Source organism: Phodopus roborovskii, unplaced genomic scaffold, assembly GCF_943737965.1.
Source record: "Phodopus roborovskii unplaced genomic scaffold, PHOROB, whole genome shotgun sequence".
Classification (NCBI taxonomy): domain Eukaryota; kingdom Metazoa; phylum Chordata; class Mammalia; order Rodentia; family Cricetidae; genus Phodopus; species Phodopus roborovskii.
In genome coordinates, this window is record NW_026126459.1 from 2578147 (window position 1) to 2603660 (window position 25514).

Consider the following 25514-nt stretch of genomic DNA (forward strand, 5'->3'; position numbering starts at 1 on the left):
GACTGGAGATGTAGCCTTTGCCTAGTATGCCTGAGGCCTGGGGTTTAATACTCAGTACTTCCAAGAAAAAAGAAAAGGGGTAGGGGAGACAGGGAAAGAAGGAAGGAGGTTGGCTATGGAGATGGCTCAGCAGGTAATGGTGATTGCCACCAACCTGAATTTGATCCCTGAAATCCACATAGTGGAAGGAGAGAACCGAGTTGCCCTCTGACCTCCACACATCTAAGCACCAATAAATAAGAGTAAAATTTTAAAAAGGAAAAAAAGAAAAGCCTGACCAGGTGTGGTGGCAAACACCTATAATTCCTACACGGAGTAAGCTGAGACAGGAGGATTGCTATAAGTTCAAGGGCAACCTGGGCTACATCTTCAGCCCCAGAGACTCAAATGGAAGACATGGTATCTTCCAAGGAACCAGGAAGGCTGGGGTGTGGGAGTGGGGAAGCAGGTGTCTCTGCCTGGATTTCAGGCCCTATCTAGTGTCTACAGAAAGAAAAGCCTGGAAGCCACCCACCATCCTAATCCTGAGGCCCCAGGGAAGCAGCTGCTTCCTGAGAGAAAACAAGTTCCCACAGGTTTAATCTTCCTCCTGTTGTCTCCAGTTGGAAGAGACCACACCCTCACCCCATCTCACCCTCACCCCCATCTCACCCCTATCCTTACCCTCACCCTACCCCACCCCGCCCTCCCACATTCCCACACCCCACCTCCACATGGGAGTGAGGGCTGGGGATGACTTAGAGCTAGAACAGCTCCAGGACACACGGCTGCACCTGGCTCCTAATCCCAGTGGAGCATAGAAAGAGAGTAATTCTGGGTGCTGTCCTCCCAGGCAGGTGGGCACATGGCTTTGCCTCTCCTAGAAGAATGTTTCCTGAAGCCCATTCCCTGGCCACCCTCAGATCTTCTATTCTCAGACCAAGAACACAGAACCACACAAATGATATCACAGCAGTGGAGACCCCACCACACTCGGTGACAAACTCCATGTGAGCTGGGTGATTTCTTCCCCTCTCTAGGCCTCAGTTTTCATATCAATAAAAGGTGAAGGCTTGATTCCGTTAAGGGATCTTCTGATCCCAAGACTCCAGACTGAAGAAAAAAAGTGAACAGAGACTTGGATTGAGGTAAGGGTAGAGTCTGATCCCTGTGTGTAGCCCCTGTGAACCAGATGTCAGGCCTGCTGGCAGGGTGGCTGGAGTAGGCAAGAGTCTGGTCTGAGGACAGGACTTAGATTACTTTCTTCCCTCCCACCCTCCTCTACTCCCAGGGCTGATAGCAGATGAAGGTAGTCCACACTCTGGACTGATGGCCAAGTGCAGATTTGACTAAGCTGGAGGTAGAGGGCTCAGAAGACAATGTCCTGATGACTTATCTTCCCTCTTCTTGGTTCTTAGGCCTACCTGGGCCCCTCTGATGATGGGGGCTGGGAAGGGAGTAGTGGGGAAGATTTTCCACCCCATCTCACCCTCACCCCCTGCCCCACCCTGGCCCACCTTTGGCCAATAGTTTTGGGGTACTGGTCATAGGGTGTGTCTTTTGTGTGCAGATGAGCTGGGGCCTTGTACTCTCTCTCCTGGGTGGTGGTGTAAGACCTGAAGGCAGCACGCTGTACCTCGAGGACAGAAGACTATGGCTGGTCTTTACCCTCATTGTGTGAGTGTCCCCCCAAAAATTGATATTTTTTTATTCATTCAGGTGTTCGTGGACTGCCTTAATCTGCCCATACCACCCTTTAGGATACTTTACAAATTAATATAGGTGTGGGGTGAAGGGCCACCTCCCAAGAACTTAAAAGAAAAGTTTGGATGAACCAGAAAGTACTTTTAGTCCCCAAGAGATAGAAATCTCAGGTTTGAGGCTGGGATGTTTTTTTGTAATTATTTTTATTTAGACGTGAGTAGTTTGTGCTGTCACTTGAGGCCATGTTGATGTTCACAATCCATGCTACCTCTGGGGGCCATGTCTGGGTTTGTGGTCCTGCTGCACCTCAGGGCTGTGTTGATGTCCACAGTTGTGTTACCGATGAAGGACATGCAGGATGCCCCTGGTCTGTGCTGCTACCCAAAACCATTTGATATCTGTGGGCCAGGCTGCAGCCCAGACCATGTTGGTGTCTGTGGCCCATGTTGCTCCAGAGGCAATGTTGATGTCTGTGTCCTGTGCTACAGATGAAGACTAAGATGATGTCTGTGGCTTGAGTTGTGGCAGAAGGCCGTGTTGATGTCCATGGTCTGTACTGCCAGTGGAGACCATGCTGAGAGCCATGGGTCGTGGAGAACCCAGAGGCCAGATGGGGACAGAAAATCCCAGCATTCATCCTGGGCAATAAACTGATGAAACTTATTTCAATGTCATGGTCTGTGCCAGGTTGTGATGTAATGTGTTTCTTATTCCTGGTTATGATCACAAACACTGAATAGTCACTGCTTCAAATCTGCAAAGGTAACCTGCTGAGAGGCCTTCCCACTTGGCTGTAGCCCTCCTCCTTCCTTCCTCACATGCCTGACCACCTGCTCAGGTGCGACTCACACAGTTGCACATGCTTATGTGTGTTTATTTAAAAAGCCTCCTCTTAGCCTAAGAACACTCTTGCCTTCAGCCAGGGAGGCCTGCCAAAACATGGTGACCATCCCTGTCTCCAAACAGGGCAATCTGCCACAGCTCAGCAGTCCAGGGGTCAAGGGCAGGGTCTGACAGGAGGTGGAGATCCATGAAAAGAGCAAACTAATTGAAGCTGCACTGTTGTGGGCAGGGAACTGACTGCCTGCGTGTATATTTGTGTGATGGTGTCACAGATCTTGGAGTTACAGTTGTAACTTTGATATGGGTGTTGGGAATTGAACTCAGGTCCTCTGGAAGAGCAGAGAGTGCTCTTAACTGTTGAGCCATTTCTCCAGCTGGTAATCATTATGTAGCCCAGAATGACTTCAAACTCTTAGTATCCTCTTGCCTCTACCTCTCAAGGACTGGCAGACTTTGTACCCTTTATCACTCATGCCACTGTGTTCAAGAATTGTGTGTGTGTGTGTGTGTGTGTGTGTGTGTGTGTGTGTGTTGCTGGTGACTGAATCCAGGGATTTGTGCATGCCGAGGTAGGAGGTATACAATGGAGCTTCGCCTGCTTAGCTGTCTTATGTTTCTGTTTTGATTCACTATCGTGTAACCTTCACAAGGGCCTCACCCATGCCTCCTGACCTTTTCATCATTGTAAGCCTGAGAGTCCTAGTGTTTTAAAATCTTACAAAGTGGCAGGGCAGTGGTGGCATATATCTTTAATTCCAGCACTTGGGAGGCAGAGGCATGAGGATCTCTGTGAGTTCAAGGACAACCTGTTCTACACACAGTAAGTTCCAGGACAGCCAGAGCTGTTTCAGAGAAAAACTGTCTCAAAAAACCACCACCACTACCATATAAATATATATATCTCCAGTGAACATTCAGGAAACTTCAAAGAGCTAGCCTGGGAGGAAAGTGTACAGGATGCAGCAGACAGGATGGAGAGATGACTAAGCGGGCTAGGATGATTGCTGCAAAGCCTTCACTCCTCAGCACCTACACAGTGGAAGGATGGAAGGCGAGACCTGATTCTTGCAAGTTGTCACATGCAATAATAAATAAATACATGTAGTTTTTAAATTGCAGCAACGGGGCATTAGACCCTGAGCCTGGCATGCCACAGCAGGCAGGTGTGCCCTGGGAAGGGCATGGTCTTTCTTCTGCAGGTGCTGGAATCATGGGAGGGCTTAAAAAGTGGAAGGCTTGGGACCGTCAGATTTTTAGTTTTGCAAATTCCTCAGATTTTGATGCTGGTGTGGATGCCAGAGGTCGGGGTGGGCAGTGAGAGCCAAGGCTGTGGCACCCATGTTTCTATAGGCCAGCCACTGAGAGGGACACTTTGGTGAATCAGCATTTGCATGCAACAGGTATGTTCGTGACACTGAGGCAGGTCCAGGCTCCAGGCAGATCCAGGTTCCAGGTGCTCTTTCCTCCCCACCACAGAAGGTAGGAAGTAGTGAGGTGCTCAGTTCTCTCAGCAGGTGTCAAGGCTTGTAGCCTTAGGGGCTAGGGGCCTACACAGCCAGCTTCATAGTGTGCTCTTGAATTCTCAGTGTTTTGACTCTCCTTCCTCCTCTTGCCCTTTCTCCTGCGAGAAGGGGAGCAGAGAGGGAGAACCAGAGCCAAGCACACACCATGTAGCTTCAGCACTTAGGAGGTGGAAAGGATCAGGAATTTAGGATCAGCTGCCCCAGCAGAGGAGGCTCAAGGCCAGGCCTGGGGGACACTGAGCCCCTTTCTCAAAACAGTAAAAAAGAAACGCTAAATCACAAACGGACCTAGCTCCATCTCTTGTCCAAGGCTCCTAGTTTCGGACTTTTCTTTACCTAAATGAAGAAATCACCAATAAGAGCTGTACTTGGCCAAATCTTAGTCTTTCTCCTCTTCCTTAAGATCGACTGAGATGTAGGAAATAGTGAGTCCTGTTGGGGGTTGGGGAGTGGGAGACACGGCTCAGCGATTAAGGAAGGGACTGGCTGTTCTTGTAGAGGAACAAAATTCCGTTCCCAGCATCCATATGGTGGTTCACAACTATCAAAACACCTGTTCATATGAAAGAGAACTAAAACAAATACAAAATAAAGAGGCGAGTTCAATGCCCCGGGCAGAAACTCCGCAGGCCTGCAGTGCATAAATCTGTCTGTCCCTGTCCTAGGCTTTCAGGCAGCCCAGCATCTACCCTGCCCACTCTCGCCCACTTCTGGTTATGACTTTCAAAACCCTGCGCCTGCACTGGTGCCGAGCCCGCGCCCAGTGTCCTAACGTGGGACCTCGCCGCACTTTCCGGCAAGAAGACCAAAGTAGTGGAGGCGCGGCCTTGGGAGGGGCCCTACTGGGCCGCTCGCCTTATTTGGGCAGGTACTGCACTGAAAGGCGGGGCATCCCACCCTGATGGCCCCGCCCCGTGCCCCGCCCACCCCCTAGGGCTTACTTTGCAGGAAAACCTGGTGTATGCTTCTCCCGGCCAGGTCAAAGTGCTGACTTAATTGTCATTCCCCTGTCCCCTTCTCCCCCCCAATCCAGGTCCTTACTTGGCAGCTGGGGCAGGAGAAAACTAAGGAGTCCGTCTCGTCTCCACAAAGTGAAGCGGCTCTACAGGGCGACTTTCTCTAAGGGTGCAAAGAAGTGTCTAGATTGAGCCCAGGACCTTGCTCCATCAGAAGTGTGTGGTTAACTTTATCCTTTAGGGCAGGTCAAGCCTTTAATCATAGGGGAAGTCCATCCGGAAACTACCGTCTGGTCACCATACCGTAATCTTCTCTCTTCAAGCTCCCTTCAGTCTCTTAAAAATCCAGATCTGTAGATCTGTTTGATTCTCTGTTGCTTTCTTTCTTTTTTCTTTTCTTTCCTCTTTCTTTCCTTCTTCCTTCCTTTCTTTCTTTCTTTCTTTCTTCCTTTCTTTCTTTCTTGACACAGTGTTTCTCGGTATACCCTTGACTGTCCTAGAATTCACTCTTCTGTAGACCAGGCTGGCCTCAAACAATATGTAGAGCATGCTGACCTGGAACTCATAAGAGATCTGCAAGTCTCTGCTTCCAAAGTGCTGGGATTAAAGACAGTGCCAACAAACTTGCTGTTCCTGTTTGTGCTATGCTGTTCCCTGCTCCCAATCTTTGTACTGGCTGTCCAACTTTTTTACTCATTACTGACCTTTTCTGCTCAAGCACATTCAGACATTCTGTGTGTCTTCACAGGGCCAGATAACCCCTCTTTAGACAAGCTGCTGGTCAGATGGAGTTTTTGAGACACCCTTCCTGACTCAGTCACTCATCAGTTGACCCAATCTCCCACCCCCAATCCCTGCAGGGCCTGGGCCTGCTCTGTGAGTAGGAGTTGGTCTCTGGGGGGCCTCCTTTCCAGAAGGTCATGACCAATCATCTGGGGCAGCTGAGTTCTGGGAAATGCAGCATCTAGAGAGGAGCTGGAGGACTAAGCTCTGCTGAGTGAGTGGGGGTGGTCAGTTCACTGCACAGAAACTTGCCTTCTCCAGCTGCTGCCGGCCTGTCCAGGAAGTGGTCCCTCCAGCCCACTAGGCCAGGGGTGGTGGGGGGTGGGGCTGGGCCTAGAGTCCCTACTCCCTTTGCTGAGGAGGAGGCTCAGGGTCTGAAGATGAATACCTTGCGGTCAGTGGTCAGGGCCACATGCCAGGCCAACACGGTAGTCACTAGGCACAGTCCTTCATCTGTGGCCACTTTCAAGTCATTCCTGGGCTGTGTGGAGCTCTGGCTGCTCAGGCCAATGCAGCATGGAATGGACAGCCATGGCTAAGCTCTTTCTCTGGACATGGCAGGGAAAAGGATTGGTCCTTGTCCATTAGGAGCAATTTCTTTCCCCAAATTCACTAACAAGGTCAATGAAGAAAAACCCTGGGGCTTTTGGCAGGAGCTCAGGTCAAGTCTGGAATCAAATCAGGCAAGCGCCCACCCCCAGCTTTTCATTATTTATTTATTATGTATAGAGTGTTCGGTCTGCATACCAGAAGAGGGCACCAGATGATTGTGAGCCACCATGTTGCTGGAAATTGAACTCAGGACTTCTGGAAGAGCAGCCAGTGCTTTTAACCTTTGAGTCATCTCTCCACCCCCCCCCACCTCCCCACCCTGTTTCTAATCCCTCTCCTAGTCCAAGCCTTATAGCTTCCTTTCCCAGCTCAGTGCCAAAGGGGTCCAGTGAGATGGGAACTGAAATGTCACCTGGACTGTTCACTGTGTCCCTTCAATGCCTAGCCCTGGGCAGAAGGGTCTCTAAAGGTGCTTTGGGCACAGGTACTAGAGGCCTGTTAGATGGGGCTGGAATCTTAGGAACTGACCTTGCTCTGGTGAGCATCACCAAGACCTTGGAAATATGCCTTCTCAGCTCCCTGCCCAGACCCCAACCTGGTCCAGAGTGTACATAGGCACTTGGACTGTGGCTCCCAGGAACACCAGTTATCGAAGCCTGGAGCAAAAAATAAGGTGACCAGCTGTGGGGTGAGCTGAGCCAAGTGGACGACATTCCTTTTACTCAGCCTCCCCTCCCCCAAAGTAAACTGGCAGGTGGGAGGTGCAGGTGGAGGCCGGCTCCTCCAGTTTCAGGTTAGAGACACTCCTTCCATGCTCTGAGGACAATAACAGGCTCCCTTTGCCCTGGAAATCCTGATCTATAAAAATCTAAAAATTGTGTCAGGACATGTTTGTTTCAACCTTGTTTATAGTGGAAAAGCAATTAACTGAAAAATACCTGAATATCCCACAAGAGAGCCAAGGTCAGCAATGTGACTCTGGGCTTCCCTCCTTGAAGAGCAGACATGGAAAGGGGTGACTGCCAGGAAGCAGAAGCATTGCTGAGGTAGGCCACTGAACTGGAGGGGGTCAGTGACAAGGAGACCCAGGGTGTCAGTGTCAGGAGGTTGGATTTAAGTCCTGCTCTGGCCCTTCCTAGCTGTGTTCTCTGGAGCTACAACCTAAAGGCCTAGCTATCTCCAGGTCTTTAGTATAAAGGTTAACTGGTCATAGGACCAGCCTGTCTTGTGTGAGCCATCTGCCTCACCGAGAGCATTAGAATGGCTTGGATAGAGTCCCTTTATTGTTAAGCTATGTAACACATGACAGAGAGGAGTTGTGCTCCCTTCATCTTCATCTATTGAAGCCTGTGCCCCAGTACTTCAGAATGTGATTGGACTCATAAAGAGGCCCTTTGAAGTGGCAACTGTATTAAAATGAGGCCATTAAAATGTCCCTAATCTGTTCTGACCTATGTCCTTATAAGAAATTTGATCTGGCAGCCATGTGGCGTTCACCTGTAATTCCAACACTCAGGAGGCAGAGACAGGAGGCTCATGAATTCCAGGCCAGGCCTGAACTACATAGTGAGACTCTATCAAAGAATAAAACAAAACAAGAACCGAACCAGGTGTGGTGACTCCATACCTGTAACCCAGTACTCCTGAGGCAGAGAGGCAGGAGGATTACAAGGTTGAGGTTAGTTTAGGCTACAGTGAGACCTTGCCTCAAAAAGCCAAAAGAGGGTATTGGAGTTCCTTTAGTGGTTAAGAGTGGTTCACAGTCATGAGGACCAGAGTTCTGATGCGGGCTTTCAGACAATAAGCTGGGTGTTTATCACAGGCCTGGAACCTCAGCTTTGGGCAGGGCAGAGTTGGGGAGATAAGTTACTAGGGCTTGCTGACTTCCAGCCTAGCCCAGAAAACCAAAGGAAGGAAGAGAGGAAGGAAGGAAGGAGGGAAGGAGGGAAGGAAGGAAATAAAAAGCCCCAAAGGAGTAAGCGGAGAACGATAGAGGAAGATAGCTGATGTTCTCTTCCAGCCTCCACACATGCATAGATCCATGCACCCACACACATATGCATGCACGCACGCAGGCATGCACTCTCACGTGCATACACACAGAATAAGTAAATCAAGAGAGAAAGAAGAAAGGAAGGAAGGAAGGGAGGAAGAAAGGAAGAGAGTTGAGCATGGTTATGAATGCTTTTACGTCTAGCAAAGGCAGGTAGGTGGATTTCTGTGAGTTGGAGGCCAGTCTGGTCTACAGAATTACTTCCAGGACAGCCAGGGCTACATAGAGAAACCCTGTCTTGAAAAACAAAAACAAACAAAACAAAACAGAAAAGGCAGCCAGGCAGTCATATAACAGGCCAAGGACAGAGACCTCAGAAGCAGCTGACCCTGCCTTCTTGGGTCAGGTCCCACTCAGCTCCCATTCCTCCTGGGAGCATTCTTTCTTCTCTTTCCTCTCTCTCAATTTTTTTCTAGACAACGTTTCTCTGTGTAGCCATGGCTGTCCTAGAATTCACTCTGTAGTCCAGGTTGGCCTCAAACTCACAGGGATCTGCCTGCTCCTGCTTTTTCAGTTCTGGGAAAAAGGTGGGCACCACCACTGCCTGGAGGGAGTATGTTTTGTAATTTGTAGTAGGAAGCCCATAGAGTTGCTCACATCCCACACCACCTTCCTGAGTTAAGGTCTCCTTGTGTATGAAATAGGAACAGCAGTTTTGAGCTCAGGTGGGTATGGTAAGATCATAGGGGAGGCCTAAAGCTGTGGGCACCAAGGGACCCACAGGAGGCCAAGGAAGGCAGTAGGTCAAGGGAGACATTCACTTGCCACTGGTGTTTACCCAGTGGGCTGGTTGCAGGTAGGGCTCCCGTATACCCCAGGCAGTAACCAGCAGCTATGAAGGTAGGGTATCCTGGCTGGACAGAAGCTTCCACTGGGTGCCAACAAAGGTAGTCAGAATTGGTGGAGGTGGGGAGGGGTGGGTGGTGGCAAGTTGAAGACTAAGGGAGAATTTTACTGAACATTCTCCAGCGGTGAGGTCACTGCTGACTCTCCAGGGTTGCTGAGCCAGAGCCGGAGGAGGCAGTGTCAGAGGTCAGGGCAGACACAAGGCCCAATGGAAGCCCACTGCCTGATCTAGGTGGGAGCAGGTTAAATCATGGAGAGCCAGGGAGGGGAAAGTTTACCTAACACTTGTTAAACTCTCACTGAGTGATGAGTGTTTAAAACTGCTATGCCTACCCTAATCCTACCCAGGACCTCAATCAGCAGCTGAGAGTCCTGATTTACAGGAGTGCATTTGAGGCACAGCATGGTGAAAACCATGCCCCAGAGGGAAAGCAATCTGGCTGGCAGGTAAGAGACACAGACTTTGGAATCTGCCATCTGTGAGTGCTCATCCCAGCCCTGACACTTATTGGATCCTCGTTTTACCTTATGTGTAAAATGGCAATAATGAAGGCTATAGTGAGGACTGGGTAAGATGATAATGGCCATATCACTCAGGGAGTGTGGGCCATCATCATCACCCCCATTTTTCTGATGCAAAACTGATCAGCTAATGGTAAACTGATGTGAGGCCATGCAACTAGTAGGTACAAGAGAAGAATTTGAACCCATACCCGATTCTTCCTGCCACCTGCCAGGTGACACTCCCTGGAACAACTATCAGCCCAGACTTTCTGTGCAACCATAGACTCTGACCTTTAGCTCGTGGCTCCTGGGACCGGGGCTCACTCAGGATTAGGCTGTAGCTGGTGTTCCAGGCATTGGTGAGGAGCCACAGCAGAATGCCTGGAAGCTTTGCTTGCTGCCTGGCATCCTGTCCAATGAGAACACGGCCCTGACATTGTTCTCTGGACCCTGCCTGCCAAGGGCCCACAGGTCAGGAATTTCCGAAGCCTGGCCAGACTGCCTTCACTTTCTGGAAAAGCTGAGAAGCCATTGTACGGGTTGAGCAGGCCTTGCTTCCCTGGCCAGGCAGAGATTTCTGGTAAGAGCGACTGTGGTGACACTGTCAACATCCTATTCACTTTCCAGGTTCTGGGCCTAGAGGCCACCTCCATGGAGACACAGTGACCTCGGCACTCATCTCTCCTACAGTTAAGGGAAAAAGCACTGTTTTAGGGCTGGCAGAAGTCAGGCAGCCAGGATTCAGTCCTAGCCTACCCTTTTCTATGTACTTAATGTACTTAGTAGGGAGTTTGGATGGTAACTGAGGAACACCCCCCCCCCCCCCCCCCCCCCCGCCATGTGCCCCAACACCAGCTTAGAGATGACACATAGCCTTCTCTGGGGTATATGGAATGTAAGCTTCTAGTTAGCACGGCAATTTCCTCTCTGGGCTGACCATTAGAAGAACTCACATACTGAGAATGTGGCTCAGTGGTAGAGCACCAGCCTAGCATGTGTGAGGCCCTGGCTCTCATTTATAGCAATGCAGCAAAAGGAATCTGTTTGTGACCTCCCCACAGTCATCCTAGATGCCTATGCTAAATGCCAAGGCTCCTGGTGGCTGGCCCTTCCTGTGGAATGCAGTCTCAGTGTCCACTGCTGTCCCTCTGTGCTCAGTCTCTGGTGACTAAGGAGGCTTTAGTCTGTCTGCAAGGGTCTGGCTGAGGGCTTTAGGAACTAAGGTTCTTGCTTCCATATCCTCCAGGACAGCTTCAGCAGAGTACCTGAAGGCAGCTCCACACTAAGATGGCTTAGAGTGCAGGGGTATCTTTTACCCTGTGTCTCTCAGGCTACCCACCTGTTGATAAAAGGCATTTAGTAACATCAAAAGGCATTTAGTATCATCAAGCATGGTGGTGCATGTTTATTATTCCCACACTGAGGAGGCAGAGGCAAGAAGGATGCTCTTGAGTTTTAGGCTACTTTGGATTATAGAATAAGACCCTATCTCAAGTCAGCTGGGCTGCCCTGAAGCCCCATGGGGGTACCAAGGCCACCATGGGACTGCCACATCATGGTGAGATCAGCACCCAGAATTGGGCAGATCACCTGGAGCATTCTGTGCTCACAGCCCATGACTCATGGACACATACTCATTGGCAGAGGCTGCCAACCTGGGACAGCTGTGCCCCTAGCCTTGGGCTCACCTTGCCTGTGCAAGCACCTTTTAAGGAGGGGGAACTTGGTTTCCCTCCCTCTGCCAGCTCTCCACATCTATCTAGGACAAATCAGACTCCTACCTGGGTTCATATCTGGTAACGTCTTTTTTTTTTTTTTTTAAATGTGATGTTGGGTAGGTCAATTTCTCTGAACCAGTTCCTTTGCTTATAATATGGAAATAATCCTTGCCTCATCAGAGTAGAATTAAATGAAGTAATTTATGTAAAAAGTGCTTGGCACCTTTTAAGGGGTGGCAGTGGGCTGTAGTAGGGCAGCCTGTAAGTTCTGACCACACCCCTTTTTTACCTGCTATCTTTAGTTACTCAACTCTGCTGGGCCCCTTTTCTGCAAAACAAACCCGCATTCCCTCTTGGCTTGTGAAGATGATACATTTTATAAGATGATGGAGGGCTGGGGATGTAGCTCAGTTGGCAGAGTCCTTGCCTATCATATATGAAGACCTGGGTTCAACACTCAGCACCAAATAAAACTAGGGGTGGTGGTGCATGCCTGCAACCCCAGAACTCCAGAGGGGGAGGAAGGACGATCAGGGGTTCAAGTCCATCCTTAGCAAGCTCAAGGCTAGCTGGGTGTACACGAGACTGTCCCCAAGCAACACGAGGACATAAAAGAGAAATGCCTGGCCACTGCTGGGTTTCACGACCTTGGCCATGTTCTCTAAACTTAATACTACTTGGAGGCTACTATAAATGAAGACAGGGCACCAGGAGGCTGCCATTCATTTACCTTGCTTGTGGTCTCAGTCAAACAGTCACTAGGTCAGTTTCCTTTTCCTGGACCTGAGGTCTTCTGGCCCCTGCACACCCATTCTGCTTCAGCAATGGCAGCCTTCTTGTTAAGTCTGCAGGTGGATCCCTTGGTCCCAGTGAGTTCTAATGGAACAACGTGTGCCACTGTGAACAAGGCACACACCAAAGGACACTGCAAACTCAGTTCGGAGGGTGTCAGGACTTTCTGTCATCAAGTACTACAGACTTGCAGACAGCAGACATCAGGTACAAGTGGCTACTTAGCCCCAGAAAGGCTTTAGGCTGGCTTTTCTTGGGTTGGGCAGCCTGGCACTCTTCATGGCCAAAGGAGCTGGAAAGAGAACAGGATGGGTAGAGGGTCCAGTCCCAAGGACCAGAACTTCCTGTGGGCATACTTAAGACGTGCCACCCAGCTAGGGGTCAGAAGCCAGTCTAGGAAGAAGGACCCTGAAGGGCTGAGGAGATCATGGCTAGAGTATAGGTATTTATTTGTTTGTTTATTTATTTATTTATTTATTTCAAGACAAGGTTTTTCTGTGTAGTCCAGGCTGTCCTGGAACTACATGGACCAGGCTGGCCTTGAACTCACAGAAATCCACCTGCCTCTGCCTCCCAAGTGCTGGGATTAAAGGCGTGCACCACCACCGCCCAGCTTAGTTCAGGGTTCTGAGACAACCATTTTTGGTAGAACCCCAGCCTGCATTCCTTGAGCCCACATCCACATTGGGGAAAGGCAGAATGTGCTCTGGGCCTTAGGAAGCATAGGCATGCATGACAGCATGATGGGAACAGAAGTCACCAGAGGGGCAGGCAGTCTAAGAGGGCTTGGGGACAGCAGTGGGCCCAGGAACACACATCCACCCCGAGCGCTCCTGGCCCATAGAACAGAAGTCGGTGGCAGTGCAAACCTGGTTTTATTGGTCTGACTCATTCACAGCTCCTCCTCCTGCTCAGGGAACCAGAACCAAGGCCCAGCTAACCCAGGGAGGGGACAAGGGAGAGAATGGACAGCTATGGTGTGTGGGCTGGGCTTTGCTCTTCTTGGCAAGAGGTAGAAGGGTCACATAAAGTTCTTTATTATAGACCTACAAAAAATGAGAGAAGTATACATTACTCTCCATTGTTCAGCCTCTGGTTTCCTTTTCTTTTCACAGAAGGACAGGAGAGGAAAATGCCAGAGGGAGGAGGGTGGGGCTGGTGGTTCTGATTGATCAGAGGAACTCAGGACCATATGGACAAGGACTGAGCTTGCAGCCAGGCTCCAGGCTAGCCCAGGCTCCTTCAGCATCTAGGGGAACAGTGACAGGCCTAGGAGGAGCAGACAGTAGGAGGCACACAGGAGGACCGCACACCATTGGCAGCACTGTTTCTCTGCAGGTCACCCTGGCGGAGGGCTGGCTCTGAAGCATCAGTGGCTTCTAGGTTTGGAGATCTGTTGCCAAAGGCTGGACCCACAGGGACAAAACAGAGGGGCAGTGCAGGAAGAATAACAGCTCAGGGCTGGGAGTTCTACTAGGCTCCTCCCCAAACAGGCTCCAGCAAGCAAGGGCAGCCAGGACTCTTTCCTGCTTGTCAGCCAATCAGCTTCTTCAGGAAGGCTTCCAGCTGGTCCTCATCCTTGATGCCCACAAACTTGTCCACCACGTCCCCATTCTTGATGGCCAGCACTGTAGGCACAGCTGACACCTGGGTGAGGGAACCACAGACCAAATCACTTAGAGGTGAATATGTCTCACGCACCTTTCTCTAGCCTCCGCAGAGAAGGCCAAAGTCACAGGTTGCGCCAAGGAAGGGGGTCTTCTCTGGGTGCAGAGCCTGGAGGCCCACCCACTGGAGCTTCTTCCATCACAAGCTCCCAGCGGTACCCTCCCCCCAACCACATGATGATTTGGGTGGAATGATGAGATGAAAATAACTGGTGTGAGCTACACGCTGGGCTGCTTTCTGAGCTCAAAGCCTTTCTTCAGGTGCCAGGCACGGCATGGTTTACCTAGAATGTTTGGGACAGACATCAGATGTCTACTGTGGTGGTCAGGGAAGCAAGCTCCACGGCTGGCTAACCTAACCTCATTTCTATCCTGGATGACCCCTTTACTACCTCAAGCCTTAGCTTTCCTCAGCAAGCAGAGACACTAAGAGCACTTTTAGTGGACTATGGGGATGGCAAGCGACACACCTGAAGATTCAGCACAGTGGGTGTGGTGAAGCTTGACCCCATGAGGACCACTTTGGTGGGCTACAGTCAATGGTATCAGAGACCAGAAATTCATACAGCCGCTTCCTGTGCACCGTGGAATGGAGACAGCCATATGTGGCCCGAGGCTTATTAGGGCTGGCAAAGGTGCATTCCTGACCCATGAGGCACCCACTCCCACAGCTCTGGGGACCTATATAGATTACATGAAATACAGATGAGGCTAGGGCGCCTGGCATGGCGTGCTGCCCAATGATTGGTATTTGCTGGCTTAATTTACATACAAGTTAATTAGGTCTTCCCACAGGCGGAGGGATGTGGGGTGAATCACCTCAGAGGCCAGACTGAGATAATGTCCAAAGTGAGGAAGAGAGAAATAAAGGCCACTTTGGCCCTATCATACAGGCCTCAACTGTTATGTGACAGGCCCTGCAGCCATTCCTAATGGGGAAAACCCAGCATGAAGGACACAGTTCCAACTTTTTTTTTTTTTTTTTAAAGTATCTCTGGCCCCTTGTCCTTGTCAGACTCTGGCATGGATGGTAGTATTAACAGCCCAAAAGCAGGCTTGCACTGTCTCCAGGAAAAGGCAGGGACCAGCAAAACAGGCCCTAGGAAACACCACTGGGTGTGTTCCTACACCATCTAGTGGTTGATGAATGAACTGCAGTACCCTAAGGCTGGCTTCGCTCAACCACTAACTTGGCTGAAACATTCCATTGGTGGACATTCCGTCCCTTTAAAATAAATACTCCATTTTTAAGATGTGGTCTAGGGTTGAGGGTGTGGCTCAGTGGTAGAGTACTTGCCTAGCAGGCATGAGGCCTGGGTTCCATCCTAGCACTAAACACCAAATCAAGCTTCCCTTTGTCCCAGTGCTCTTGGCAAGCCTCTCTGCTCTCTCACTGGACAGTTCAGAGTGGATGGAGTTTCCCTCCTGGGAGGTTCTGCTGTGTGTGCAAGCCTCTGTGCATGCTGGTCAAGGGCTTTCTCAAAGTCTGAACAACACACATGTAATCAGGCATGCACACAGCTACAGGCTCCCAGAACCCTGTTTCTAGTGGGGTAACTGGGTTGTGACAGAGGCCAAGGTGCCTGCTTAGTGTTTAGAACATGGCCATTGCTGCTAGTGCTCAGGCCCTTGTATGTGGTCTTAGGATGGGGGGCTGGATGGTGAAGGTACATGCCTCGGGAGGCAGAGGTAGGCAGATCTGAGTGAGTTTGGGGCCATCCTGGTCTACAGAGAGTTCCAGGACAGCCAGGGCTGTTACAAAGAGAAATGCTGTCTCAAAAAAAAAAAAAAAAAAAAAAAAAAAAAAGAAAGAAAAGAAAAGAAAAACCAACAACACTAACCCTCACCCCAACTGCTGCCAAAAAAATAAAAACATAAAAACGGTGGTGGGAACACAAACAGCCTTGGCTTCCTCCCCAGTTTTGTCGACAACATTGAATCGGGGTTAGGGAAAGGACATGCTCAGACCTGCTGCCTGTCCATCCTGTTCCAAGAAGCCACCTGAGGCCTTCTAGCCTGGTGGAGTGTGAATGCTCATGAGGCCTCTCCCCACCAACCTGAAACATATCTTGTCATACCCACTAGCAACATGGCTAAGAAACCACCAAGGCAGGATAGACACCACGGGATGCTGGTGACCTCTGTGGCCAACTGAAGAACTCACAGTGGGTGGAGGGTGTGTTCAGGTGTCAGGGAAGGCAGCAGACTAGACTACAGCCCCTAGGTTGCTGTCACTGAGTGACATCCTAACCCTCCTACCCCATTTTAGAGATGAGAAGACTGAGGCTCAAAGCACTTATTCTAAGAGGATTCAGAAAGTCAAGCAGGGATTCAAAACAAGAAACAAAGTCTGTCTGGTTTTGCTTTTGCTGGAGGGGGAAGGATCAGAGCCAGAGAACACAGACCCCAACAGGGTAAAGGCCATCAGAGAAGCATTCAAAGATTTCATGCTTTAAATGAGAAATGCCAAATGTCTTGTAAAAGGGCTTGGTTACAACAGAGTTATTAGAAAAACCATCATTTAACAAACAAACAAAACAGGGTTGGAAGGATGGCTTAGTGGGTAAAGGCACTTGCCACCAATCTTTTTTTCCCCCCTGGAGACAGGGTTTCTCTGTGACTTTGGAGCCTGTCCTGGAAGCTCTGTAGTCCAGGCTGGTCTCAAACTCACAGAGATCCACCTGCCTCTGCCTCCCGAGTGCTGGGATTAAAGGCATGCACCACCAATGCCTGGCTTGCCTCCAATCTTAATGCCCTGAATTCAATTTGTGGCTGGTACTCACATGATAGGAGAAATGACTCCCACATGTTATCCTAAACATGTTCAGATATGGGGCTGGGGAGATGGCTCTGATGTCATGTCAATATAAAGACCATGTAACCCTAACTCCCATGTAAATGCTGGATGGGTATGGTGACTGCCTAAATTCTCAGTGCTCCTGAGGCAGAAAATCCTGCCACAAATGGGCTAGCTGAACTAGCTGATCAGTGACCTCTGTGCTCAAATGAGAGACCTGCCTCAATGAGTAAATGAGAGACCTGCCTCAATGAGTAAATGGAGAGCAAGCAAGGAAGACAGCCAACAGCAACTTTAAGCCTGTACAGGCACCCAATACATACACATTTGTGTGTATACACAACCATTCCTGGAACTCTGGGTCATAATTTTCTTCAGGAAGAAACCCAATGTTTTTGGCAAGAGTGCTCTAGGTATATGCTTTACCATTGAGCTATACCCTCACCCCAGACTCTGTGCTTTGAGAATTCCATAAATGCCAGGGAGGTGTGGTATAATTCAGCCTTACAAGGCAGAGACAAGGGATCTCTACAGCAACATCGTTAGCAAGCTCCCAGTTTGAGAGCTTGTTTCAATGGATAGGTGGAAGATTGATAAAGGTGATTTCCAATGTCTACCATGGGCCTCCACATGTGCACACAGGCATGTGCACACAGATCCCTACACAAGAAGACCATGCATTACACATGTATGAAAAAATGGAAAGAAATAAAGAGAATATTCCAGGAGGACCAGTGGGGTTGCTTGGTGGATAAAGATACCTGCCATGAAGTCTGATAACCTGAGTTCAATCACTGAAACCCACATAATAGAGACAACTGATTCTCACAAGTTTCCCTTTGACCTCCACATGTGTCACGGCATGTGAATCCATGCACACACATACAGTGATGATAAAAAAAACCAACCCAGTTCATATTCAAGTTTGAGAGGCACTTATTTCCAAACAGAGCAATTAGAAATTATTAAAATACCATATATTTTGAATGGGTTAATGATTTGTCTATTGGGGTATACATGCAAAAAAGAAAAACAAAAAGCCAAACCAGGTTGCAGACATGGCAGTTGGTAGAGTGCTTGCCTCACATTCCATCCCAATTTAAACTGGGAGTGGTAGTACATGCTTCTAATCCCAGTGCTCAGGAAGCAGAGGCAGGAAGATAAGGAGTTCAAGGCATCTTTGCTATGTATTGAGATTGGGACCAGTCTGGAACATGATCCCCCACTGTCTCAAAAAAATTAAATAAAAGCTTTAGACAAATCACTCCAGTATTGACAGCAGCTGTGTCAAGATGGTCCAGGTTACAAGAGATGCCAGCTTGTCAGGATCACACCTTCAAGTGTAAGGCTGAGAGAGCCATGGGGGACAGCAGATGGCCTATTCCTTTTCTATTGCCCCTTGCCCCCAGGAACTAGCAAGGACTCAATGGTCAGGAGTGAGATGGGCATGTTGTGACAGTCTTGCACCCCCTAAGCTGAGATCATGCAGAATAGGAGTGGGGGTTGTCAGTGACACCCCAAAAACCTCAAGGATTCCCCCCCCTTTCAGGTGCAATGGAAGTCAAGAGTGGCCACGAAGAAGCATGCGGGAGTTAGGACAGCTTGAGGGCTTATGGTGGGTAGAGGGAGGACAAAGGTCCCAGAGGACTCCCTTACCTTCCTGTCTTGCCACAGGCTGTCAACACTCAAGCCATCCCATTTGCTGGAGTGTAGGAGTTATGGCTGGGAACTCATCATCTGTGGGACCTCTTTTGGTGGAAGTGTGATTTACATCTTACTAGTTCCCAGGCCTTGGCACATGGATAGTTTGCAGACCTCTGCCAAAGACATGATGCTGAGGCTGACATGGTAGCATCTGGAGGTCCCAGGAGGCAGCCTGGAAGTCTTAGGCTGACCCTTGCCCTACGTGGCTCCAGGCCTGAGTTCCTACCAGAAGGCCACACATTCACATTTGCTGAGACCCAGGGCCCAGGGTATGCAGTGAGTGAGCTAGGGAAAGTCGGGGGGGGGGGGGGGTCTCAAATGTTGAAGGGCCCTCTGACGGAGCAACTGGTGGGAGGGCTTTAAAAAAAAAAAAAAGCAACTCCTTTCACCCATGCCCTTGAGCGACCTGGTTTATGAAATCTCAAGGATGCTGTGCATCAGCAGCAGTCATCAGTGGCCCTGTCTTCCCACAATTCATTTCCTGTCTTCTGAACCAGGTAGCTTGACATCTTTTAACTAACCACCCTGTTCTCTGTCCAGCTCAAGGATGGACGGCAGCTTTCACACTGCTCACCCCTCTGTTTGTTGCCATGGGCTCTGGTCAGAGGGTGGATAACTATTACTTCAGCTGGTCTGGGGGATGTAGGCATGGTTAACTGAGTCTGGGTGTCTAAACTCTGAGAATGAAGCCCCACCCTGCTCCACATCCTCCAGCCTCTTGCATCCAGAGGGAGGGAGAGGTTTACCCTGGCCTTGGGGTTTCAAGGACTCCAAAGATGTGGATTTTCACAAGAATGTTTTTGGAGCCAAGGTCTTGCTATCTATCCCAGGCTGTCCTGACGCTGGGCTTTCAGGCATGTGCCACCATGCCTGGCTTGCACAAATTCTTCTGAGTTTTAAATATCAATGCCTAGTTTCCCCTTTCTTAAATCACTCTGACAGCCAGACCAAACATGCCCATGAACCAGGGCTGGCCCCCAGGCAGCCAGGTGTGACTTCGGCTCTGGGATAGGGTCACTGTCAGTACTAGGACCCCATGCTCCAGCCTGGTCTGCTTTTCCAGCCACAAGGCCTCTCTCCTACCTCAACTGTGGTGGTCTAAGGCCCACAGGATATCCCATAATCCTGGACAGGGTCTGTGGCCAGCTGTGGCCAGCTGAGTGGCTCTTTCCTGAGACATGCACACTTATGTCAGTACTCTGCTCTCATGTCACCTCCTTGGAAAAGACAGATGTAATGACACACACCCAGAGACACTGAACTTGGAAGGTAGCAGAGGATCAGAAATGCAGGGTCATTCTTACGTGGTAACACCGAGCCAACCTGAGCTTCAGAAGGCTCTCCCTCAAAAGACCAAACCAGAGAACAAAACCAAAAGGACAACAAAAGAAGTCCCCAATCCCCACCGCTTCCATCGTTCCACAGCACCCACCAGTGTTCAGATATTTACACAGATGTTATGGTCTGAGTGTCCCCAGGCTGAAACTCCAAAGCTCTCCAAAAGCCAAGTGTTTCCCCATAACTGCCAACTGAGAGTCTATATCTGACATCAGTAAGTGGACCACAGCCCTTGGGCCAAACTCCGTTTGCTGTCCATGTCTGTAAACACAGCTACTGGAACATGCCACAGCCTTTACTTCGTCCTGTGGCTGGAGACTTAGACAGCTGAGCTGCTGTAGCAGACACTGTCCTGCAAAGCCTCATGTATTTACCAACCCACCCCACCAGCTCCCTTAAAGATTTGAAGTTCTTTTTTTTTTTTTTTTAAAGAAGATGTATTTTGCTGGGTAGTGGCGCACACCTTCAATCCCAGCACTTGGAAGGCAGTTGTAGACAGATCTCCAGGTTTGAGGCCAGCTTGGTCTACACAGTGAGTTCCAGGACAGCCAAGGGTACACAGAGAAACCATGTCTTGGAAAAACCAACCAACCAACCCCCACCCCCAACCAAAACCCAGTATTTTATTTACTTACTTTTTTTTTTAATGGGTATGGGGATTTTGTCAACAAGGGCCAGAAGAGGATGTTTGATCATCTGGGACTGAAGTTACAGACAGTTGTGAGCTGCCAAGTGGTTGCTGGGAATTGACCCTGGGTCCTCTGCAAGAGTCAGTGCTCTTAACTGATGAGCCATTTCTCCAGCTCCACGGGTAAGTGTTGTCTGCTGCCACAACTAACACGTGGCACCAGGACTTCTGTTGGAGCGGAATGCTCACATAAACAAGCTAATTTGACCCTGTCTTTTTGTTGTTTTTGTACTGAGACTAAGGCTCACTTTGTACCCAGGCTGGCCTTGAACTCGTGGCATTCTCCCTGCCTCTGTCTCTGGATTGTAGGAGTGAGTTCCCACTTCTGGCTCCTGCAGGTATTTTGCTCACTGCTTCCATCTCTTTCCTTCCCTCTGTGTACCCTTCACTCACACTTCAGGTCAGAAGCTCTGGAATGCAAAGTCTTCCCTGTTCTGGTCACTTCCTCCCAAAACAACCTGCAGTGTCTTTCCTCATACAACTTTTCATTTCATTGCAATAAGCGTCTCACCATGTGCTTCCTTCCAACAGACCGAAGCATTTGGGGACAAGGATGTCCCCTTACCAGTGCCAGAATCACCCCTGCCTGTCTGTCAGGGCTCATAAGCAACAGCAGGTTGCATGTGAAGCAGTAGCTGGACATGGTGGCACAGTCCTATAATCCTACCACCTCAATGGCAAAAGCAGGAGTATCAGAAGTTCAAGGACAGCTCAAGCCATATGAAACCCTATCTCAATAAATAAATAAACAACAAAACAAAACAAAACAAAAACAATAGAGAATAACCTAGGGCCATGTAACCCATTTCTGAAGGGTGTCAGGAGACCTCCCTCCTAAGAGCGTTAGAAGAATACCAGACAAGCCACTTACTGGCTATTGGGTGATCGCCACCTTGGCTTCCCTGAGGCAACTCCATGCCAAAACATACCTCATACTCGATGGCAAGGTCTGTGTGGTCATCAATGTCCACTTTGGCCATCACCACCTTCCCATGTTGCTTGGCCACCATCTTCTCTAATCGCGGTCCTAGGATCTTACAGGGCCCACACCACCTCAGAAGGTAAGAAGGAACATAGTCAGCCCCGAGAATGCTCACTGCTCCACCTGTCTCCCCAGAGCCACCCTGAAACCCACATGGACTCTTGAGGGCAGAGCTGAGGGGTGGGGAATCCAGGAATTATGTGAAGGCCAGCCTTCTCAGGGATATGCAAAATCTTCAGAGAAGGCAACCCCTAAAGAAACCACAACCTGTGGAGTTCTTGCAGATGACAAAAGGGCAGCGAGAATAGCCTGGCATTGGGGGAGGGGTGTGAGTGTCCAGTCCAGTAATTCATGAACTAGGGAGAGGGATCTCTGGGCATGCTTGTAGGGGATGGATGATCTTGAGGTGGGAAGACCCACCAGTTGAGGGTGGGTGGCACCACCTCTGGGATACGACTGAGTTACATAAAAAGGAGAAAGTGAGTATGCAAGTTGGCTCAGTGGGTGAGCGTGCTTGCTGCTGGGCCTGACCAACAATGCAGTTTGTCTCAGGAGCTTACATGGTAGTAAAGAGTCAACTGCAGACGGCTGTCCTACCTCCACTTGTACACCACGGCTGGAGCATGCATGTATGCACACACACAATACATAAATGTTAAAAAGGAGGGGGCTGGGGAGTCGAGCACAAATATGCATCTTCCCTGATTCTTCATTAAGGACACGATGTGTCCAGCTGCCCCAAGCCCTTGCCACTGGGATGTCTCTGCCATAATGGGCTGCATTTGGCCCTGTGAGCCAAACCTTTTTTTTCCTTAAGTTTCTTTCATTAGGGTATTTTATCATAGCAACAAAAAAGTAACTAAGATAGGGAGAAAGAGGAATAGGAATTTGAGACTAGCCTGGACTACATAGTGAAGCCTGTTAGAGCTGGGTCAGGATCACTTCAGGGTTGCTAAAATCATCTTTGTTTCTTTCCCTTTGGCGGGGGGGGGGGAGTGGTTTGAGTCAAAGTCTCACTATGTAGCCCTTGTTAGTCTGGAACTCACTTTGTAGACTAAGGTAGCCTCAAACTCAGAGATCCATTTGTTTCTGCCTCCTGAGTGCTGAGGTTATTTTTTTGTTTTATTTTTTTTGGACAAGGTTTCTCTGTGTAACCCTTTTACTCCAGGACTCCCCGATTTCTTATTTTGTGTCATCTGCTGAGGATCACATTGTAATGGACATGAGTGATCCCTCCTTGGCTGGGGAGTGGGAACTCTCCTAGGACAGAAGCCGTGTTATCAGTATCATCTCTGTATATGGTGCCACAGATGTGCCTGGCACTAGGTGAATGAACCTGAATTTCGGTAATATTTTGTTTAAGATCTAACAAATAAAACTTGTCTGAAGACAGAGTGCAAAGCTAGCCACACTAGTCAGCCATAAGAGGTCAAACAGTGGTAGCACACACCTTTAATCCCAGCAGCCACACTAGTTGGCTATAGAAGCTGGGCAGTGATGCTGCATATCTTTAATCCCAGTACCAGAGAAGAATATAAGGCAGGAGAAGACAGGAGCCAATGCAATGTTCAGGCAGTCTGAGGACAGGATTGTCCTTTTGGTCTGAGCCTTGGTAGATGTAAGAACTCTTTAGTGGCTTGGATGATTTTCTTTTCTGATCTTCAGGCAATTTTTATTTATTTTTTAAACTTTTTAATTTTTTGTTTTTTCGAGACAGGGTTTCTCTGTGGTTTTAGAGGCTGTCCTGGAACTAGCTCTTGAAGCCCAGGCTGGTCTCGAACTCACAGAGATCTGCTTGCCTCTGCCTCCCGAGTGCTGGGACTAAAGGTATGTGCTACCACTGCTCGGTTCTTCAGGCAATTTTTAATTGTTAAATCATAAACAAAATATCACTACACTGAATCATACAACCTACCTTGTAGGGGAAAAAGAGTTAGCTCACTGATCATTCCTTTTCAAAAGCTCTCTACCATAGCAGGAGGGCAGAGTAATCGCCTCCCACAGGGCCCTGGCTGTCAACTCTTGCTTTATCCTTTTCTTAGACGGGGTTTCTCTGTCAACAGCTCTGGCTGTCCTGGAACTCACTTTGTAGTCCAGGCTGACCTCAAACTCATAGAGATTTACCTGCCTCTGCCTCCAGAGTGTTGGGATTTCAGGAGCATGCTACCACACTGCCCGGCTTCTGTTTTATCTTTTTCTATGAGCTGGCACATGCCAATCATCTCTTATATGGAGGAGGTGGAGGCAGGAGAGGCCCAAGTCTGACCTGGGTCACACAGTGAGACCTGTCTCAATCCAACATCCTTACCTCAAAAACTTCCATTTGTAGATTTCAATCAATGAATAAACCTAAATATCTACAAAGCCAGCCTGCAAAGCCTTATCTCAGGTGAAAAGGACACCCACTGGCTTGTCCAAGGTAACTTGGTGAGTCAGAGAAAGGACCAGAAAGAAAACAAAGAGCCCAAGAGATGTGTCTAGAAAACCTCCAAATGTTAATCGGACACACTAGTTTCTTCCAGGATGCTTTATTCTATGGGATCTGTTGGCTTTTTGTTTGAATCAAATCTAAAGGTCTGGAAATGAAAACCACGATAAAATGCAAGTGTTTATGTATCTCTAAACCACACTCCTATGGTACTGAGATGACACACCTCCTGCTTACCCCATACACACTTGGGTACCACTATGGTGGCACTGATAACGTTTTGCCCACTCCTTCCCATAGTTTTGTTAAAACAAAATGATGTTACTCCACACTGGATAAGACTGAGTTTTTCAGGCATCCAGATACAAGACAGAGGCACAATGCAGCACTCATCCTGGTCCGCTCTACAGACTATTTGTCAATAAATCTGTCTCCTACCACACTATGCTTCTTAAGGGTAGGTACTGGATCTCAAAATCTTCATAATGAGTTTATGACTGAAGCATTGAACATGGGTGTGAGCAATAGTGCACACTGATGGGCAATGCAAGACTGCCCCCAGTACTCACTGCGCATGAAAATCCACAACAACTGGCGTCTCACTGTTGACAACTCTGTCTTGAAAGTCAGGTCCATCCTGGACATTAAAGGTTGTTGAGCAGACTCTGGTGGTGTGTAATGTCCGGGCTGGGCTGGGTGTCCCTGTCAGACCACCAGGATTGTACTTCGGGGTCTGCAGGGTTCTAGAGGTGAGGGAAGTCCACCCACCCTGAGGGGGCTTCCTGGGGATGACCGAGGTCAGGAACCTCCTCAGGAGAAGCCGCTGAGCCATCTGTGAGTGAAAGAAGCAGGAAGAGCTGGGCTACACAACAGGATGACAACACACCAGGGAATTGAAAAGTATGTCGAAGTACTAAGGTGCTGGGAACGTGCAGAGCTAGAAGCAAAATGCAAGGAAATACTGCAATATATGATTTTTAAGGACCAGGACTTGTCATTCCTGCACTTGGGAGGCAGGAGGATATAAATCAAGTTCAGTTTGGGCTATAAAATAAAACCCTGTCTCTAAAATCTCCACACAACAACAATATATATAGAGGTGAGTGAGGAATGAGAATCACAGAATAGACATGTTAGACAGAAAACAGGCTGATAATCCAAAAAGAAATAAATTCTGAGGTGGAATTATAAAAGGTAGATGGAAGGAGGTACAAAGCTTACGTGTGTTACATGACTGGTTCTCCCAGATCAACTCTGAAGAAACTGTTTTAACACCATTCACATTCAGGGCAAGCCAGGGCTCAGGTAGTTTAAGTGACATGCCCAAAGTAGCCCAGTTTTAAAAAGGACAGTTAATTGGAACACAAGGCCATCTGTAAAATCTTTACTCTATCGATCGCTCTTTTAAACTGCGTTTCCATGGGAAATTAAGGAGAGAAAAGGGAGCTGTCGAAGGATAAGCAAAGAAGAATCCCAACTACGGAAGGAGGAACTAAGAAGCATAGGAACTAGACATGGGGTACCAAAGGAAAGGGGGGAACGTGTGAACGGAGGGAAACGGAGAGACCGGGAGCACAGGGCGTGCGGCTGCCGAGACCAGGTCCTCCCTCTCGGGTCCCCCCTCCGCTAGTGGCCGGCCGGCCTGCACAGCAGCGCG

At 49.1% G+C, this 25514-nt stretch overlaps 1 protein-coding gene across 1 annotated transcript; it reads right to left on the reverse strand.

Moving 5' to 3' along the window:
• Nucleotides 1–13109: 13109 nt before the first annotated feature.
• Nucleotides 13110–25236, reverse strand: Txn2 (thioredoxin 2). Its single transcript, XM_051189298.1, has 4 exons — nt 25079–25236; nt 24427–24689; nt 21377–21500; nt 13110–13900 (listed from the first exon to the last, which is right to left on the reverse strand). Exons 2-4 carry the CDS (start codon nt 24687–24689, stop codon nt 13787–13789), a joined length of 501 nt encoding a protein of 166 aa, XP_051045255.1. The 5' UTR covers nt 25079–25236; the 3' UTR covers nt 13110–13786.
• Nucleotides 25237–25514: the final 278 nt, after the last annotated feature.

Coding starts and splice junctions, on each gene's coding strand:
- Txn2 (XM_051189298.1), bottom strand. CDS start 24,689: ATGGCTCAGCGGCTTCTCCTGAGGAGGTTCCTGACCTCGGTCATCCCC. Junction 21,501..24,426: donor GTTGTGGATTTTCATGCGCA/GTGAGTACTGGG, acceptor TTACCTTCTGAG/GTGGTGTGGGCCCTGTAAGA. Junction 13,901..21,376: donor ACCTTGCCATCGAGTATGAG/GTATGTTTTGGC, acceptor TCCCTCACCCAG/GTGTCAGCTGTGCCTACAGT.